At 37.1% G+C, this 21,120-nt stretch overlaps 1 protein-coding gene across 3 annotated transcripts in view; it reads left to right on the top strand.

Moving 5' to 3' along the window:
- Positions 1-95: 95 nt before the first annotated feature.
- Positions 96-21,120, top strand: part of LOC135168598 (probable JmjC domain-containing histone demethylation protein 2C) — a 97,723-nt gene continuing 76,698 nt past the window's right edge. For 2 of the 3 annotated variants that reach the window (XM_064132969.1, XM_064132968.1), the window contains exon 1: positions 97-832. In XM_064132969.1, coding sequence (XP_063989039.1) covers positions 677-832 — 156 coding nt within the window. In that variant the 5' untranslated portion in view covers positions 97-676. Of the gene's footprint in view, positions 833-21,120 lie in introns of all 3 variants that reach the window. The other variant, XM_064132970.1, reaches the window with a different exon arrangement.

Genomic DNA, 21,120 nt, shown 5'->3' with positions numbered 1-21,120 from the left:
AACGCTGACTTTCCCCACCCCAAGCGTCGGCGGGGGTGGGGCGCAGCCAACGGGAGGTCGGGAAGGCCTCCCAGCCTGTTTAGGCCGCAGTGCGCGCTACGCGATATTGCTAAGCGGTCATGTGTGTTCCTCCGCGATCCATCGGACGCTACACCTGTGTCGTTTTACCCGTGAAAAAACAATTCCACCAGTGAATTTAACCACGGCAAACTAATAAAATCGAAAGAACAAACTGCTCAACAGTGTGAATAAACGAATAAACAACGATAAGTTTTTATTCGTCAATTGTTCGTGCGAGTTGTTATGAAACCGTGATGTTTTTGTTTTTATCTCCTGTGGATTCGCGGAAAAGGGAGTGAGTGAAAAGGGGGGCGAAAGAAACGGTGAAACAGGGAAAATTGAGGAGGGAATTTTGGCGATAGACGAGTGTATTTTTTTTTTTTTTTGTGTACGTGGTAAGGCCTCGTCACGTGAGGCAGAACAGTCTCTCTCCGGGAAACATCTCCCCACGGAAGGAGAATAAAATAACTTCAGTTGGCGGGAATCGTTTCTTAGCGTCTCAGACATGGTGGCTGGCTTTCCTAAACTCACCGGATTGACCAATGAAACCGTCAGGATTATAACAGTGTCGTGTTGATGATCAGTAGAGAGGTGTTTGTAGTGCAGTACGATTAATATGGCGTACAAGTTTAGGGAAGAAATTGTGGGAAAGAGGTTCCTATCAGTGAGTGGCTTCAGCAAGCTCAAAGTGAATAAAATAAGTGAGTGGGGCTGGCGATCTGGTGTTATTCGTGCTGCAAGTCATAGGGATAACAACTGCCCCGATCTTCAGGTATGTTTTTTTTTTTTCTTAGTAAATTCATTGGTGTGAGGAATATCGAGGCAGGACGAACGTCGAGACGAAAACAAGCGACTCACGCTTCTGAGAATAAATAGCTCGATCTATGTGGGCTGTTTTCACTCGGTTTCTCATTTTGGGAAGACTTTTCCGGGAACTGGGGAAGTATCAACAAATCATTTGCCGGTCGGTGACTCTATTCTAGTATCGATCGTTTCTCTTACTCTTGGGAGATTGTTATTATCGAACGGAAAAAGGTTTTCTACTTTCTCGACCTTCTCGATTGGTCCCCCTCTTTCTTTCGGTGGTGAAGAAAATCGTGGGCTGGATTTTATTGTGATTTTATCAGGGAACACCTGAGGAGAAATTGTCGTTTAGTTGAGGCCAGGTTTTGGGGGATGAGGGATGTTGGGGGTTGGTGGTAATAGGTAATGTACCGTGTGTATGTACAGCATTTTGAGATGTGGAAGGGTCTGAGGGTCTAGACTATTTTACTGATTTATTTCTAAATAACGAATAGTTAAGAAATACTTGAATATCGTCAATAAGACTTTTAACGTTTAAGAGCTGATAACAATTTCCAACATTTAAAAATAATAAATTACATGCTGATGCATGTGGATTATAATTATGCGATGGGTAAATGAATGGATGACCTTCGTTTATATATTTAAAATGCGTACTGAATTGTAAATAAATGCAGTAAATAAATAATAAAAATCAAGTACGTCTCATTGTGCAAATGCCGATGGGTTTAATGGGTTTCCGATTTACGAACGGTGATACGATGACACCGGGGCCGTCGTACATATGTACATTGTCGATGGTTATAGAGGCCCAAGTACAGAGGCCAGGGGATACTAAACGAGGATCCGTTCATGCACGAAATCGTCACGGGTCGATGGTCAAATCGATAACAACGAGGCGCAAAGTCGCACCCGAGTATTCGTTTCTCTCTAAATTTATGGACATTTTTATTTTTATTTTTGTTATAAAATTAGAAAAATCAAGGGGCGCGGAAACAGTTGATTGGGGGGGGGGGATTATCAGAGGAGTAACATTGCGTGAGAGTAAAAGCGATAATTTGAGGAATATTTAACGGAATTCTAGTTAAAAGATTTTTTTTCTTTCTTTCCCTCATGGGATTTTTTTGATGGGATATTTGTAATGGTCACGACAAAAAAAAATTCAGAATAATATTGAATTTGTTTTTGTCAAATTCATTAAAACCCCTGAAAATCTATTTCACTCGAGCCAATATTCTTAGGTGGAAAACCGTTTTTTACTGAACTCATTTTTTTTTTAATGTACATGTACAACTTTTCTTGCCAATGATTACGAAATAATTGGCTCAACGGGAATATTTCTCGTTTACCGAGAATGAAATTATTTTTCGGTGACCCCCAGTCAATTTTCCGTCAACTTCCCTTACAACTATTCATTAATTCATGGTATTTCCATTATCCCCTAATGAATGCAAACTTTCACCGAGTGGAGGCTCATTAGTGAAGAAAAATGCCCTCATTGAATATCTAATTTTATAAAAAAAACATGGGTAAATTGAATTACCGTAAAAATATGACTACGTCGATGAATTAAAAATCTCGAGATTCTCAATAAATTGATATTTTTGGTTTATTTGTATTTTAAAAATATGTGGTGAATAGAACATTATAACGGAGCTCTCAACGGACAGACACGAGGCACGAGGCAACCGAGCGCGGCCTCATGAGCGCTCCACGAACCGGATACAAGTTCTTGCGTTCCAATTTCTCGTGTATTCGTTCTACAAAACGGAAAACATCCTCCGTAGCATTTATTTCGTAACCTGAATATTTTTTAGATTTTTATTTCAGTGATTTGTTTGAATCTTTATGGTGGTGGAAAATATCGAAATTGCGCAACAGGACGTATCGATGAATCGAACTCATTGAACCGTAGGTGAAGCCGGAATGCGAGACCGTTGTACATTGTTTATGTACCTCTAGCCTTCGTATGACTCTTCTTTCTGTCAAATTCTGTTTTATCGCTTTTTTGATAGCACTTTTATTATTATTACTATCGCTTGGTGTGGGGGAGGGGGGGTAGACTGCTGGGTAGTAATTCATAGATGAGAGAATGTTAAATTCCAGTTGGATTTCTTATTTTCGAAAATATAGACCCAAAGAAATTTTGGGGAAAAATTAGACCTCCAGGGGTCAAATGAGGGACGAGGGTTAGCTCTATCATAAAAATTAGCCCCCCCAAGTCTAATTTTTCCAACAAAATTTGACCTAAAAGGTGGTTGATTGTTATTATCCCACATTTCGATCTCTAGAGGTCTAATGTATGCCCAAAATTTCGTTCTGTATACCCCAAATTTCACTCCAATAAAAACTATTGAAAATGATTTGTGATAATGCGAGCATTGGCTCTTGTCGTCATGGGAATGATGAGGTTATTGAACAATGACGTGTTTATTTCAAATAGAAGAAATCAGGGACGAACAATTTTTCCGGGGTAATGGCATGCGCCAATCATAAATAAATGTCAGTTATAATTGTGGGAATGTAGGAGACATCCGCATGAATATTCAGGAATCAATATTCCGTCAATGAAAATGGGGTGCGATAAAAATGTTTAAATAACTGAAAATTAAATCAATCTTGTAAAATAATAAAAAAAACAATTGTTTCAGTGCTTACCTAGCTCTGAATTCCGTATTCTCGCCTCGGGAAATTTCTCTCACTTCAATTTTATTCTTCCACGTGCACTCAGCAACAGAATAATAAAATTCAAACGACAGATGATAGAAATTGCCCCGGCAGTGAGAGAGAGAGAGAAAAAAAAACATAATTCCGAAACGTTTCGAATTGAAATGGCAATAGTCATTTGAATCACCCAGCAAGGAAAGTCAAGTGTATTTTTCACGCGTTAAATTGTCTGAAATACAATTTCTTCAGAATCATTTTGGATTTAATGTCACGTGCCAATGACGAATAGAGTACTTGGTGGGCTGTCTTCAACGATGCCAGTGACTTTTCTGTTTATCCACCTGTCCCTGGTATTCATACCGTTATGCACTAACATTGTGGCACACCACGAAAACCATTTAAGGCTCCCCCGTGGTTTCTGACGCGTCGTACCCTAACATCACATTGCACTGCACTCTGGTGTATTTTTTTCCACTCTCGGAGAGTTGTTTACCTGTTTACATGTGCGTTGGCTGGCTACATCTACGGAATTTTATGGGGTATATTCTTCGAAAAGGGTTTCGAGTACAAACCACCGAAAATTGGCGCGATTCGCTCGTTTTGTCCAGTCGTTAAAATTCGGCGTTTGGTGGAACCAATGACTGGGGTGGATGGATATATATATATATTTTTTTTTTTCTTTGAAAATGCGGAGTTTCAGGAATTTAGTTTAATACGGAATAACAGGGATTGAGCGGGGTAATAATTCTCTTCTTCAATTTCACACGGGTTTTTTGCAGTCAACTGGCCGCTCTCCCGAGCCATTTGGTCACGCTCCATTTGCCGTGAGGAATCCACGTCTTGGACAGTCTTCCGGGGTATTCACTACCCTTATTCCCAACTTTAATTAATTTTGATTTTTCTTTTAAACTGGCTGTTGGTGAAGGTGAGAAGGAATCTCCGGTTATTTGTGAATTTAATTTTCGAGGTAGATATCACAGAGAGGAAATTTTCCTAGGGGGAGGTGGGGATTAGTTGATGTCTACATATATCGGTGAACTTTGGGGAGATTGAGTCGTTGAAAGTGCCAGATTTATTGATTTTCTTGTTATTCGATGGTCATGCTGATGTACTAGGGAATTCAGGTGAATTATTCAGCGATGATTAGGAATATTTTGGTAGTTTTGGTGCTTGATTTTCATGATTTATTTGGAATTTGGATTTTGACATTTTTATTACATGTCTATTTGAAACTATTGAAATTTATACATGTTATGAATAATTCATGTAAGTTAAATAATATATTTCGTAACTTGTGAATTTTAATATGTTTGAAGTAATCAAAAAATTTCGAAAATTCAGGTGAAAATTGAATGCTTGTAAAGACAAAACATAAAACCCTCTCGAATTTTATAAAGTTACAACAAATTCTTGAAACGATCTGATATCTCGAATTGATTCAGAATTTATCAAATTGAAAGTTCACACGCAGCTGTCACCCAAATTTCTTGAAGCCCCCAGACCGTCCACGGAATTCCAATTTTTCTTTGGCGGTGCAGCCGCAGAGGGGAAATGGGCATTGGGTGTTTTTAGGCCGGCGGAAAAACAGGTTGGACCCAGCAATAGTTTGAAAACCAGTGGGGTCGTTGACCCAGTCGACTCCCTCGAGCTCTACTTAATTCCAGACGAAAAGAGACCAACGCACACGCACCACCACCACCACTCAAAGATTTTTCTTTTTTTTTCCTTTTTTTTTTTACCGAAAGAGAGTAGTCGTTTTCTCAGCCTCTGCCGTTTTTTCCTCTCGTTTTTCCTCGACATAATGTCCCTCACGTGTTCGAATCCCGCACGAGTTCAGATTCTCTGCCATTGTTGTGGATTACTTTCAGTAAAGAAAAATGAAGAACAAAGTTCACATTTCGGATTTAATCTGTCAAGGGGGAGAAATAGAGAGCACTATCGTTATCAATTTATCATCGGTGGTTATTTTGGGGTCGATAACCTTTACCCATCCGAAATGTCCAATTGCAGCATTGTCTCGCGAGGGACTGAATTCGATTACAACTTTGTGTTTCCGTTTTCCAATTGTAAATTCAACCTATCAATTCTGGTGGTTATTTCATTGTTCTCGGAATTCTAATTTATCGGGAGTTGAAAACATGGTAAAAATTGTTGTATTCAGTTTTGATAATTAGTTGAATAAATCATTGTATTCAATGCAAATTGTTTGGAGGAGCATGTTCATGAAATATCAATAGGTATTTTTATTATTCTGTATAAAAAAAATTACGAATGTAACATTGGTGAATGAACAGCAAACAATACAAATGGAAGCTAACGAAGTATGGAATTGGGCAGGTCGTTTACAATTCTATACTCGAATAGTTCTACAGTTGCAGTTGTTTTTTTGTTTCATGAGGATCCTCGATTCCCAATTGTTATCGATACACGAACAAGAACGGTTTATTTATCTATTTATCGGACGGGGAAATTGTGTATTGAACTGTGTGATGTAAATTAATTATATATATATATTTTAAATTTAATAATGCTTCTCGTTCGATCTAAATTCGATAGGAATATTGAGATTTTTTTTTCTTTGTTCAACTTATCGCGGTGAAAAATTGGATTCAGTGTCCCGAATAATCCAATAATAATTTTTATTTGTAAAATATCAATGGCGTGATAGGATAAAGATGTATAGGCTGAGTTTTTCTTGAAAAAAAATTTATGTGTACAGGTAATATCACAACACGACCCAGTAACAATACAGATTACCGTTAATAAAGTACACAATTGGGCAAAAGTAATTTATAATTATCAAGTCAAATAGTTCTCTATTTGAATAATTCTTTCCTTCTCGTGGCACAACTAAACGTTTAGCTCTAACAGTTACCACTACATACACAAGAACATGTATTACGCAATTGAGACACCCACGAGGTCCCTTACGTGAATGTAACGCGAGCTATTTTCCTACGATTTGCTCTCCACGCGCACTCCCACGAAAATTCAGCGGAAAGTTAAAAATTCAGAGGGTGGGAAAGGTGAAAAAAGTATGATTTCTTAGATGGAGGACAAAATTCTGATGTTAAAAATGTTCACCTGATATTTTTCATAATATTTTTTGACACGTTTTATCAAATTTTAGTTAGACTGCAACATCAATTAATTCCATTACTGAAAGGTCATAAATTTCATGAAATTATTACGGAAAATTCAATTGAATTTTCTGAACTTTATTGGAATTACTAGAAGTCGATAGACTTTGCTCCTATCTTTACTTAATGACACGATAATGGATAAAATCATTAGCTAAAATACTCGAAGTTGAATAATTAAAATTGAATATTATAATTGTTCACTCTCATTGAAATTTTTTAACTTGGAAAATATTCATAATGTGACTATCCTAAAAATTAGCAGTCGTTTGTATATGAAATTTTAATTTTTTTTCCTCCTGAAGAGTGTGTTTGAATAATTGGTGGAGAGAGAATCCGTCTCGTTTGGTACAGAGCTCATGGTAAACAATACCTACCCGACCCAGTTTCCAAGTCCTGCGCGTAGAAAGCGGCTTGCATAACCATCTTGGGTTATACTACTGTGTAGCACTCGGACTCAGGCATTTTTCACTGGTAAATAGTAGAGGAAAATGGGTGAAAAAAAAAAGTATAAAAACGCGGGGAATAAAAGGGAGAGGTGAATAAGATCAAGAGTTCACCACCTGTGCGGCAGCACATGTGGGCGGCCTTTTAGACTAGAATTGCGGACGGGAGAGTGTTCACTACCCACAGATATTCATTTCAATGGGACAGGAGGGGGGAGGGAGAGAACTCAGTCGTCTGGGCCAAAAAGTGGAAAGGCAAATGGGCTCTTTGATCAGTTCGGTTAATGTCGGTAGGCTTTGGGGTGGGGATAAGTGAAAAATGGTATGTACTGATGATTTATATGATGGGAGGGCATGTGATTGCACGTTTTGGCACCTGTGCATTTGGAAAAAAAATTATGGAATTTCAGGGACAGTTGACTGGTAATTTTAGGATGTTTGACATTGAATTCGATTCTGGGGAAAACATTACGAAATTTCACGTTTCACTGAAAGTTCAATGAAATTCAAAATTTTGCAATCAAATGGTGAATGTTCGGTACTAAATTATGTATAAGTGCATAAGCGGTTTATTTTCTCTCGTGAATTTAATATTTGTGGCAACATTATTTGGACAAAATATAACTTGTCTGATTGATTTCTTTCTTTATGTGAAGACCTTATCAATTCATCAGTTCTTTGAGGTTATGATTACATCAATTACATTGGATGATTGAATGAATTGATAATTTTTTTCCCGCACGCAGATTGATTTTATTCACGATAAAGTCGATGATAAAGTACAATTGGAATTCCACATTGAGTGAAGAAAAAAGTTATCTCCATCCTGAGAAGCTTCCGAACTATTCAGCAAATTATCTCGAGGAATGAGGATTTTTTTTCATCCCCATAAAAATCACTGGGGCAAAACAGACACCCTTAACCACCTATTTAGCCCTTAAAAAAATTTTTTTTTCTCATCTAATGTGCAGAGCAGGTCTAAGACAATGCTGTAGGCTCCCTCGGTTCATCCACCAAGTTTTCAGGTGATGGAGGGAGCGGTGGAGGAAAAGACAGGTCGGAACGAGAACAGGTTCTCGGCACTGCCGACGGCCGTTCAGGGACTCAGGTCACTCACCCAGATTTAACAAAACAGCCGGGCTTTTTTTTTTCCTTCTCTCCCCCTGTCCCCCACCCCCCAGTTCCATTTTGCTCGGGCTTTTGTTGACTATTCCCCGCGTTATTCGGCATTTTTAATTGGCCGAAAAATTTTTATTTATACGAAACACCGTCCATTGTTATTATTTTTTGTATATTTCTCGCTCATTAGAGATATACCCGGATTTTTTCAATGTTTTTATGTGATTTTTTTTTTTTATTGTATTCTCTTATTTTGCCGGTGCTATCAAGGTTAAACCACCCACTTCGTGTCCTCCGAGTAACCGTATACGCACTCGTAAATTAACTGCGCCCGAGAGATACGTATAAAACTCGGAACTAATTACTATTCTTCATTCTTCGGTTAAATAACTATAGTGAAGATAAAATATTTCATGAATATTTACCGACATTACTCGGAATACCTCGTTCGCATGGCATGCACGTAATGTGAATTGTTAGTTATGTTGTGTTACGTTGGACATTTTTTTTTAAATTTATTCAATTTTTTTTTTCGTTTTTTCCTGGTGAAATTGGAGATTTGAGCTTCGAGAATTCTGTCCCGCGGTGATGAACGTCTGGTACATGTAGCATCATTTTTTTTTTCTTTACTCATCTTTTTATGTATTTTTCACGCCTCGGAGTCTTGGAATCTTATCAGTACGCGTGCCAAATGCCGTCGTACAACATGAGATAAATAAAAAGATAAGTTATCTTGAGATTGCTTGGGTTTATCGCTGTGGGCCCTCTCGTATTTCACTGGTCCAGATATCTTTATGTGCGCTTTATTCGTCATAAACAAAACAAAAATGTATAGCGTTACGGAGAAAGTTTTTCAAGGATTAGAGGACAGTAGTTTCAGCTTCCATCAATTGATTGTTATTTATCGATTGATAAATTAATCATGTCGCTAAAATTGTGGCAGTGAATTGAATATAAAGTGAACTCTCATAAAATTTTTTAATGAAATTTGGAATAAAATTTCATTATAATATAATAGAACATAAATGTATGAGACAAATTGGAAAATGAAATTTGTTGCTGTGGTTTTTTGTCAGTGAAATATTTTCCATGCCAATTGGATCGATAATATCGATTACCTTTCAATTTTGATTTCACCCGAAGGGACGAAATCAACAATCAATTGTTTCCCCTGTTTTCCTATTTGTATTCGTCTTTCCGCCTCCGTGCTTCGCGTCCTTGTGTGCCAAGTGATCCGGTTGACGTCACCACGGTATGCGCACAGCTATTATTACGTCACGCACTTCAGTAAAGGAAAGAGACAGAGTTACTTGTGCACAAGACATAATTCAATGTGCAACTCGGTCCGCACGTTCACAAGGTCATCGCATTTTTTTTTCTCTGTCGGCAGAAGTTATCGTTTTTATTTCTTTCCTTCAATTTTGATTTGCTTTTTTTTTTCGTCAGTTGATGTTGGGAAATGAGGGGATGGAGTGGGTTAAAAGACCTTGTCACGAAGGCTTTTGAAGTGGGATTTTTTGGTGAATTTGGAAACGATTAGAAAGTGTTTTCAATTGATGAAATTTTACTATTTATTATTGGGTGGATTTATGAGGGAAAAGGCTTATGCAATCACCAGCATCAGCTGCGAGCTGAAGGGAATTTATCGAATGCTGGAAGGAATAGGAAAATTTCACAATTCACTTGAACTTTTCACATTTTTTATGAATAATTAGAGTGAACTTTAACGATTTTATTCATTATCACATTGAATGATGATTTTTCAACGACAATTTTCTCCCATTGGTGGTGTTAAATGAATCATTTTATTTGATATCATGATAATTCAACTTTATTTAATTGGTACGTCAATTTTCTTAAGAGAATATTCAGCAATTCAATAATAATAGAAATTCTGTCTAGAAAATTTATCAACTCAAACTAAATACCAAACGAATTGAATTATCCTTTCAATTTCCGTTAATTCCCCCGAATTTCAATAATAACAGACCTCGAAAAGTTCTTTCATTACACATAATATCCCCTCCATACTTCCACAATTCATCACAGCAGACGGCTCTGTAATCAGTCCAACTTGGGACGCAATTAACGTCAGTGCAATTGCAAGTCTATCAGAAATATTTTGAAATGCCTTCTCATTATTTTCCATTTTACGAGTTACAAAACTCGAATGATTCGATGAAAGGAATGTCTCCCTTTTGACTCTTGACAAAAGATGTCTCGGCCTGTGGACAATTCAAAAGCATATTTTGTGTTCCACATGCATGTTAGGATATGCTCCCAATGCGTTATGTCATGTAGTGTGCATCAACCGGAGGTCGTTGGCCCTGACGTGCGCATGGAGCGTGCCCCCGCCCCCCCCCCCCTCCTCTCCTCCCCCTCAACTCTATATACCTAACATCTCTCTGGATACGTATATGTGCGTAAGAGACGCGTCATCTCGTCTTTCATTCCCCTCATTCTGATGATGGGCGCAGGCGTTGATTTTCATTTTCAGTGAAAATAATATTTTTAGAGAAAATTGAGAAATTTTAATTTTTTTATTTCGGGGAAACGATAGTTGTTTGGTGTATTCTCTATTTATTTTTTGACATTCTCATCAGGGCCTCTTTTAGTTAATTTCACTGTCAGGTGATTATAGAAAAAATATTAACAGATATTTGATTAATAGATATTTTTATCAAAAAACGAGGCCAAAGATAAGTCAACTCATTTTGGAAATTTACTACTGCAATTAATGTTTAATTGATTTAGATTGATTATTTCGTATAACTTTGAAATAAGTCGAGTCAATTGTGGCAAAAGAGGTGTTATTGCAATGTTGAATTCTATGTTTATTATTCTGGTGGTGATTTTTCTGTCAAAATAATACTTTTAGACATTTAGTTATAAGTTTTTAATCTATAAAAATTGAAACATTAGATTCAATTTATTTAAACTGGAAGACGAGAGATTTTTTTCATCCCTTAATAATTTTCAGAACAAATTTCAACGTTATTTCCGGTGGCTCAGAGGTTTCCCGTAGTTTGCATAATTAAACTATGAGCAATTAAATTTTAATTAATTACGAGCAGAGTAAATGGGACTTCTTGAGTGGTGAGACTTGTTCTCCCTGAGAATCATCGGTGAGAATAGTCGGACAATTTGTAGCGCTGATTTCATTTTGTGTTTTTACTTTTACTTGAAAAACTTTTCACAAAACTTTTCTCTCTCGAGTTCTCTGGGACTGGTGACGTGTGCGAAACATCTGTTTTTAAAGTGCCATCGAGAGTAGGACCACCGATACAACTCTGGGGTGAAAATAAAACGACATATTTTTGTCACATCTGCGTTTGGTTTCTCTGACCACTTGGGCTCAACGATTATTTCTTTCATGAGCATTGCATTCGTTGGTTTACCTCACCTAAAAATTAATACTCACCTGTCCATCCCCTAAAATTTGTTGATAATAGTGTCGTCTCTTCACCTTCCATGATTAAAATATTCACGAAATGCCGAAAAAATTGAGAGAATATTTGCCAAAAAAAAAAAAATGATCAATCGTGGTGGGTGAAAGGGAGGAAGAGGGAAGCTAGCGGTTTGTCGATTCGACCGTTACACGATCCACACGTCCCCCTCATTCTTGTTCCTCTCCTTGGAGGCATTAATCCAGGCATCGTGCATGGTATACGGGAGGGCCCTCTCGGTTCGTCCCGAGGCCGCAATTATCGCATACTCCATGCGCGAGGGAGATCGAAAATATTTTCTTTGGCCTCAGTTCGCCGAGGGTCGGACTGTAATCGGGGTCAGGCCTCTTTTATCCCCACTACCTTCATCCCACCCTCTCCTGGCGCTTCATTTTTTTTTTTCATTTCTCGAAATATTGGAGAGGAAAAAAAATTCTGACTGACGTGCTGTGTAATTAGAGAATAATGAGAAAACGAAAATACGAAGAAGTTCAAGGTGTTGGGAGGAACTGAGATGAGTACACTTGTGAATATTTAATGTATCTTTGTGTGATGTTGGGGGAGAGGTGGTGGAAAAACGTGTACTGGACGAGAAACTTGGCCGGATGGTGAGAAGAAAGAAAGGGAAACAGTGTCACATAGGGGGGGGGGGGTTGAGGGGGGGAGGAAGTTCGGTATGTGGGGCAAAAGGGCTGTATGACAGGGATCAATAATTCACCCTCACCACTCTACCACGTACGCGAGGCCTATGCGTCCATCTCCACTTTGGTATCAGCTACGTTTTAAATTGTTGAAAAATTTACAAGGAAATATTTCCAGTACTTTGCAGTTTTAAGAAATGAAAAGTCTAAAAATGGAAGTTATTTGTCAAGTTGTTGAATATTTTAAGAAATTTTCCTTGAATTTTTTTAACCGAGTAATTTTACAATATTTTGGAGGGAACCATAAAGTAATATGGAATAGTTATAATCTACCATTCTCATAAAGAAAATATTTCCATCGTATTGCACCTGTTCCAGTGTTTATCGATTCTCATTCTTGTTATTCTTCGAGATAGTTGAATAAATTTCTTACTCTTTGTACTTAACATTTTTAACTGAAGCTACTTGAAGATTCCTCGGAGAATACTCGAAATATCTGCGGTAAAATTGTTCCTCTCGGGATGTACGTTGGCTTCCGGCAGTGGCCTTTGTAACAAAGTGTACGATAAAGAAAATAGAAGAAAAAAAAAATGACGATAGAGAAGGTAACGCCAGCCCCTCTTGTCTGATCGGCGCCTTTGATGGTCACCATAGCAACAATAGTCTCTTTTATCGTTCATATGCAGTGTCGTGACTTGCCTCGGATTTTTTTTTTCTAATTCTCTACAAAAATCGAATTACACCGAATCGAACGGTTGAGCGTGAACAAGTTTTTCTTCTTTTAACGTTTTAAATTGAAAAATGAGTTTGGGATGACTCCCACAGAGCTCTCTCGAGGGCCGCAGCGAAAATAGGTTTCAACTCTCCATTCTTTTATTTCTGGTTTCTCGCTTTTTTTTTCTTCTTTTTTCTTTGGTGTTTTTTTTTTGGTTCTTCATGGAACACTCGAGTACAGCACTCTATTCTCGTCCCCTCGGATTCTCGACACATGAGATCTTTGGAAAAGTGCATCTATAGAGTCAGAAGATAAACACCTGATATTTTGACGTGTCATTCACAATTTATTTATTTTCCATTCATTTTTGTGAGGGGTGAAAACGAAAAAAGTAGATTTTTTATCTTTCATAATTTTTTTAACATTCTGATATTGAAAGCCAACAATTTTTCAATCATTATATGAGTTTTCCCGTAAAATGAAATTTTTTATTTTTCTCCTGATTTTTTAACCAAACAAAATGGAATAAAAATTCAGCTATTACTTGGTACTTATCGTTGAATCAATAGCAATAAACATTCTCGCTAAAGCATTAAAAATGTCCACATGTGATGACTGTTAATTATTATTAATTACCTGTTATTACAAAAGAGTGAAAACAAACGTGTGGTACTGTCATCTACCCCCGTTTTCAATCGATTAAAAATAATGATTTGTTGAAAAATATTCACAAGTGTTAAGCCAATTGTCGATGTATTACAACCGCACACACATTCTCACCTAGTCCCCTTAATTAAACGAATAATTACAGAGACATTTGATGAGGTACTAATTATTATTAATCACCCATTATTGACGAAAGGCCATGCGTACAAATTACATAAAATATCAAAATATATCTAACAATGAAAAATGAACAAAAACCATTTAACTCGTAACAATTCTAACAAACATACCCAAGAGTATTTATCAACTAAATAATAAAATATATATAAAGAACAGAATTATCAATACGTGATGGGAATTAATAATTATTAATTATCTATACTACAACAGAATGCATTCCCTACTCATCCCTTCAATTAAAATAATAATTACGGGAACACATGATGGGGCGTTAAGTACAACTAATCACCAATTATTGGGGAAGAGGCGTATGTATGCATGAATTCATGTTATTTATGAAAATATCGGTGAGTACAGAGCACCTTTGGGTCCGTAGTCAAGGCAACCAGTGTCTCGGAGCACGCGAGGGGTGTGGTCCCGCCGAATTTATGTTACCTCCACTGTCGCTATATACATCAGCATGTATAATACGAAATAGGTGCGTTTACAGTGAAAATATACCGTTAGGTCGAGGGAGGAATGGGGAAGAGGGGAGGGAGTGGGTCCAGTGAAAAAAAAAAAAAATTCAAGTGACACTTTTTTATCGGAATTTGTGGCCTCCGGTATTGATAGAGAGAGGGAAAAAAATAAAAAGAGTTAAATATTTCGAGAGGCAACAGACGCCTCTCTCTCCTGAAACCCGACCGCGTGTCTCTGGTGGTGATGGTGGGAAAAACGTGGGTGGGGAATGCCGACACGGTTGTGCTTTGGATTAAAGGGGATGGTGCGATGTTCAATGACGCCTCGGCCCTTAAACAACTCTCGTCCAATGCCGATTTTTGAGGGCCAAGGAAATTGTGAAACTATTGAGAATTATCACGCGATGATATTATAGTCAACAAAAGGATAACATTTAAATTGTGTTTTTTTTTTTTCAACACTACCCTCAGCCATTCTTTGCCCAGCACTCCCTTTCGACAGTAGACGCTTCGGTATATGTCTATCCGGCATTCAGACTGGGTTAAAGGTGAACTATCGGAATTTCAACGGCTCACTCAGGTTTTTTTTTTGCTAGTGTTCTATTTCAGTCAATTTCATTTCAATTTTTTACGACAGATTCGATCAGCAGTTTTGTTTTATTCTACCGTTTTTTTTTATGTTACTGGAGATTTATTCTTGATGAAGTCATACGGTGTTTCATGAATTTCAAGCGGTCACGGGAAAAATATGATTATTTTATTGGGTTTGAGAAGTTTTTTGGTGCATGATGAATTTATTTCTGGGAATTGCGTGAGGAAAATTTAGGAAAGATTTTCTGGTCCGTATTACGTATACGAAATAGAGTAAAAATTATTTTGTGAGAATGTAGTTTAAAAAAAGTATAAACTCATGATTATAAAATGGATTTTTACAGTTATGAAGAAATTAAGTCATTAAAAAAAAGAAATTGTTTAATAAATAAATAAATAAAAGTAGCGTGAAAATTCCAAGAATTGTCCGATTTAACGCCGTTCATCAATCAATGAAAAATCATACTTCTCAATTGAACGATCAAAACATCGAATCTTTCAACTTCAATTCCCCCTCACAACCGCTACTATATATTTTTTATCCTTCGAAGGAACGAATTCAGTCCAGGAAATGGAATTTCTCGGTTGTATCCTGGAAATAGCTTTCCTTTTGCTGAGATCAAATGGGATGGTTCATGGACTCGAGGGTTTGCGATGATATTTTCGGGAATTGAAGGGGATATATTGGTATTATTCCATTGTCGAGGGCTTGCAGTGCTGGAGATCCCCCAACTCCACATCCACTTTACGAGTTTCTCCTCCTTCATCTTCATCCCTCCTCTCACCAGTGGTAGTATTATTTCCACCTAGATAAGGAGGATATTTCGTCGTCACATAAATACACCAGGGGTAGGTTACTTACCCGAGAGTGCACATATCCCTAGTGCATGAGAATTTTGATGAAAACAAATTCAACTGTCACATCCTTCAGCTCTCCTATCTCCTCTGATTCTCGAGGGTCTCCACTGTCTCCTCTCACAACAATTTCTTCATTCTGCGGAGTACTTCTGTCTTGTCCGTTAGAAAATTGTTAGAGCAGCTCCAAGTGAATAATTTTGAAATTTCTGATAGCCACTAATTCGAAACTCAAAACAATAAATTTAATGTGGTTATGAAAACCTCAGTTTTGGTGAATTTTCTATGCACAATTTAATATTGAATTGCACTGAAATTTGCAACATTGAAAATTCAAATCCAGCTATTTGTTCAATCTCGTAAAACTGTTGCCAGCGCTCTTATATTATCCTGATTTTTCTCTCCTTGATCCTCATCATCTGCCAACTCTGTTGGGTGTAAACACCGAGCCAACGCCCAGGAGCTTCTTCCAGATCTCCCGAGGGACCGGGAACATTCACGTCAGGGGAAAAAAAAATTCATCATATTATTCAAAATTATTCCTCACAATTTGGGGGCGAAGACCTTCCACCTCTCGTTCTTTGCTGTTAACCGAGGTCATTCGACTTTTAGAATATTTTATGATAGAATGGAGTTGAATAAGTTCATGAGAATTTGGGAGAGAAAACTATTTTGAGATGCAATTGAGAGTAGATATCACAAATAGTTTTATCACATTGTGGTCTCTCTAACGTTTCATCTCAGTTATTCAAAATTTCTAAAAGCACTAGACTTCCTACTTTTGGGATTTTTCATTTATTGCAAACTCACTTGGAATTCTTCATCATTAAAATTGTCGCATATCACATATTTACGATTCAACCGTAAAAGTCAATAACAATACCCGCGAATACCACAAAAGCACCGTTGCATCTGATTAACATTTAAAAATACATATCCGAAGAAACCGTGCGTCACGCGGTCGTGTAGGACGACCTGTGTTACTATTTGCAATTCCAAGCACGCGGTATTTTCTCCCGATTCATCGTCGATCCACCGTTGTCTACCCTTTTTCGTAATTTCATGGGCATTTAATTTGCGTTTGACAGTGCATCCATGAACTCAGACAGGAAAATGAAAGGTACTGTCTGGATTGAGTGAGGGAATATCATTCCATCAGCTTGAATGTCCCATATTACAGTTTGAGTTTGTTTAAAGGGGTCCATATCCGATCTCTGCTGCCCTCCAACGATCATTCATTGTCTCTGATGGAGGGGAAAGTCTCGAGCACGATTTTCTCCATCAGATAGCATTATAATTTACATTAAATTATTTTCAACGTTATATTTATCGTGTTATTCGTGATGAGATCTGTTGAATATTTGATCGAGGCAATTTTTAACATATCCTGTGATTTATCACTTTTACTTTTTAACTGTTTATGTTGAATTGGTGAGATAAATCATCGTGTGACGATTTTTTGTTTAATTTTTTGATTTGCATACGAGCAGGAATATTCCATGAAAATTACGTATATTTTACGAAATTCTGAAGCCAAAAGGAGCTCTTCCGTTTGACATTTGTCATCCACTTAATTAATTTATCAGTTAATTTTTAACTGATGTTTCAATTTAAAAATTTCTAAAATTCATAACTGTGGACAAAGATATTCATCACAATAAATAATGAAAATCCATTAATTTCTTCTCAATGAACAAAATTTCGGGCGCAATGGCATTTTAAAAAATGGTACATTGATACATCCAATTGATCTCCAGTAATTTCTATGACACCCTGGTTACACAGATCGAAGCAGATGTATCAAGTGTCTGGCACGCGCGCCTCTGAGTTGAGTCGAGGGTGACTGACGCAAGGTCGAACGGTGGCCTCTAACTTCCGGTGTTGGTAAACCAGTGATGGATCGGGGAGGTGCGTTCATTGGCCCGGCTATTTTTCATCCCCCTCTTCTCATTTTTATTCCACCCATACTTCGCATACATATCCCGATTCGTAAATAAGATAGTGCTCGTGTGAAATTTGATTCCCGTGAACTCGAAATGTAACTCAATATTTTTACTGGAATTTTTGTGGACATTTGATGGCTTCTCCGTGACTCATTATACCGATTATTTTTCAATCTGATACGAGATGTTTGGTTGATAAGTAATTTTTGGAACAAATAAATATGAGTGACACGCGCTTGGGCAAACGTCTCTCGAGGTATATTTTTTACTCTTTTTTTTTTTTTTTTAATTCATCCGAAACGAGGGGTGGAGTCTTGTGTTGGCCTATTTTATTTCGCGAATGCACGGCTTCTGCGGATGAAAAGAGGTACGAAGGGCGCAGAAGAGGAAGTAGAAAAAAAGAATGGGATCTTTTGTCATGAAATAACGCTCGCCCTCTGTGTTTCACTCGCCTCTAATTTTTTTTTCCTCAATTTTTTTTTCGCATGTTTGAATAAAATGAACTCTTTCGGAGATTTGCACTCAGCAGAGAGACTATTTTTTTCATTTCGAGATTCGTTAGAGATTTGATGTATTACTATTTTCCATTACCTTTGAATTGATTTATGGATTCAATGAATAAATACCCTCGAACCACCCAGCTAGATTATGAATTATATAAACAAATCCCATAGAGCCAAAAATATTAAAAGTAGAACAATATGTAATTGAACAATTTAACGTTTGCTTTTCTGATCGCACCACAGGCCTATAGTGTAAATTATCAAAATCAATCCTTAAACAAATTGAGATACGAACGAATTCTTCCGTCAGGTTGAAGTTACCGGTAGACGGTAAAGCTTTGAAACCTCGGGAACAACGAAAAAGGGGGAGAGGATGGAAAGTGGAAGTATGACTGTTGGCGCGGGAAACTAAAGAGTTACACACAGTGAAAGTCCAAAGATTGATGAAGGAATATGGACATGTGTCAAAACCCCTCGTACGATTCCATGGGCCGTAAAATCAATGAAACGACCAATAATTCCTCCCAGGAATTCTGAATATGAACCGCAAATAATTATCGTACGTTCATTGATTAATCTCCCTCCTCTTCCCCAATATTCGTTGAAATTTTTTATTGAAATAGTCAATTACTGGGAAAGTTGAAGCTGGCAATACGCTGGCCAGCCGAAAATTCAATTTGGGCGTGAACCATCAAATAATTGAGAGAAATTTGTTTTCCACGACGAATGAGTTTGCAGTTCCAAATTACATAAAAATGTCATGATTTGAAAATGTTTGAACAATCCTCGAGTTAGCCAAATCGAATATTTCACCGACGAGTCATCCAGTATTTTTGGTTTCATTGCTCACTTTTAATTAGATCTGTGGAGTTCAATGAACAAATGTACTGTAAAATTATTATACCGAGAAAAATAGTCGGATAAAAATTATATCAAATTATTTACGGAGAATTTTGTAATTCTTTCTGGACAATTTATCATTTTTATTGGAGATTTATTTTCACTCGTGAATTACGTTATTTTCACGCAATTTTCATTCGCCCAAAATTCAAAAAAATCTCTGAGGATCGTAATTATTTTCCGTCAGTTGGAAAAAAAGACACGTAGAAGAGGTGGGACTTTTAAATGGAGCGGGAGAAAAAAGCGTGGCAAATTGTAAACGAATGGATTTAACCCACGTTGGTGGGGGAAATTGAGGCAGGTCGGGTAGCCATGATGGCTGCAAAATCACGCGGTGTTACCAGGGTGACCGCGTAGGTGGGACACACGCCGTTGCTAGGGGGTGGAGCTTGGCTCGTATGGCGGCCATCATGAATTTTAGCTCCAACAATTACCGACATCTGGCCGAGAAAGTTGGAACTTGTGCAACTTCTTTGCCGCCCATTTTTCAATGATTTTTTCACAATCTCTTCTTTATGTTATTGTTTTCTTTTTTCGCTGATTGTTTTTGATCTTGTTAGTGATATTCAAAGATTTAGACATTGTGCTGGATATTTTGGGAGGAATTCTAGGGGAATTTCAAGCCGATACAAAGGATTACCCTTTCGAAATTGGATGGTGGGGTCTCTTGGCAACAGACCTCACGTGCACGTGCATTTCTGAGGCACTCAAAGTAAAGCAATTATACAGTGAGACTGACAAAGGCGAGTTTACGCAAGACAGAGGGAGACTGAAATAAGATACCTCGATCGATGTAAATTACATGGCCAAACGTGCTGTTGACTGACTGTTTTATCCGGTTAATTCAATATTTTCTAGGAGAAATTTTATATTTTCTCCGTCTAGGCGCTTCCCAATATCAAATTACTCGTCTATAAACGGATATCAGAGTTTTTCCAAGACGAATGAGGATCTTCGAAGATATTTTCTTTGATTAAAAAATATTCAACATATTGGGAGTTTGTTGTTGTGACAATTCAATCCTCCGATGAACGATGGGTACTCTAATTCATTGATAAAGATGATATTTTAGTTCGCAAACACATAAGTCGTTACCAGAAATTAATTCCATCTGAAAACCCACGGGAAATTAGTCTATTCGAATTAAATAAATAGATTTATGGGCGAAGTTTGTAATGAAACTTTTATTCAACACTGAAATTGATTTCTCATTCAATTTTTTTTCGCATGAAATATTAAAATTTAATAAACTAGTTTATTAAATACGAACCAATGCTCATTAACGTGAATTAAAAATTCATTAACCCCTGCTAATGCTTCCTGCGCTCATTAATTTTTCACAAAAGGATTGTTGAAGTAAATTGAAATTTAAAAACACAGTTGTAATTAATTTTCATATTTTATTTTATTAATTTTCTGAGAGCAAATTTGAGAAAATGATTGACACATTAATAATGTACCAAACAAACTATTTAATTACAACTGAATTAATAAAATAAAATTCTTTAAAATTAAACGTAATTAAAATTATGAATCAAATTAACTAATTAACAAAAAAATTATACTGAAGTGAACAAAAACTAATGCTTCATTTAAATTTCCATTATATTCCTTATCTGTGAATTTCCACAGAATTATTCTTCCGCAATTCAACTGACAAAAGGTAGTTGAAATTCTGGAATTCCTTCGTATATTACATCCCCTCTGATCATTAAAATTCTTCCCTGAAACAATTATCCTCCATTATCCAGTATCAAATACGTCATAAGTATCCCTCCTCATGTTCTCATTGGTTGAACGTCCTAACGACCCCGAGAATTTCGTTAATATACATCTCAATTCGTTAGTTCGCGCGTGCCCCACCTCGTATTATACCCTTTGAATACATTTTGTACGCGTCTTACACGCGGATATAACGAGTACTGGATACTAAACCGAGCGTGCGAATCGACCCACGCCTCTTCCTTCTTTTATCTCTCTTGTCTT

This window comes from Diachasmimorpha longicaudata, chromosome 13 (genome assembly GCF_034640455.1).
Source record: "Diachasmimorpha longicaudata isolate KC_UGA_2023 chromosome 13, iyDiaLong2, whole genome shotgun sequence".
Lineage (NCBI taxonomy): Eukaryota > Metazoa > Arthropoda > Insecta > Hymenoptera > Braconidae > Diachasmimorpha > Diachasmimorpha longicaudata.
The sequence above is the reverse complement of the archived record's forward strand: the minus strand, read 5'-3'. Positions and strand labels throughout refer to the sequence as shown.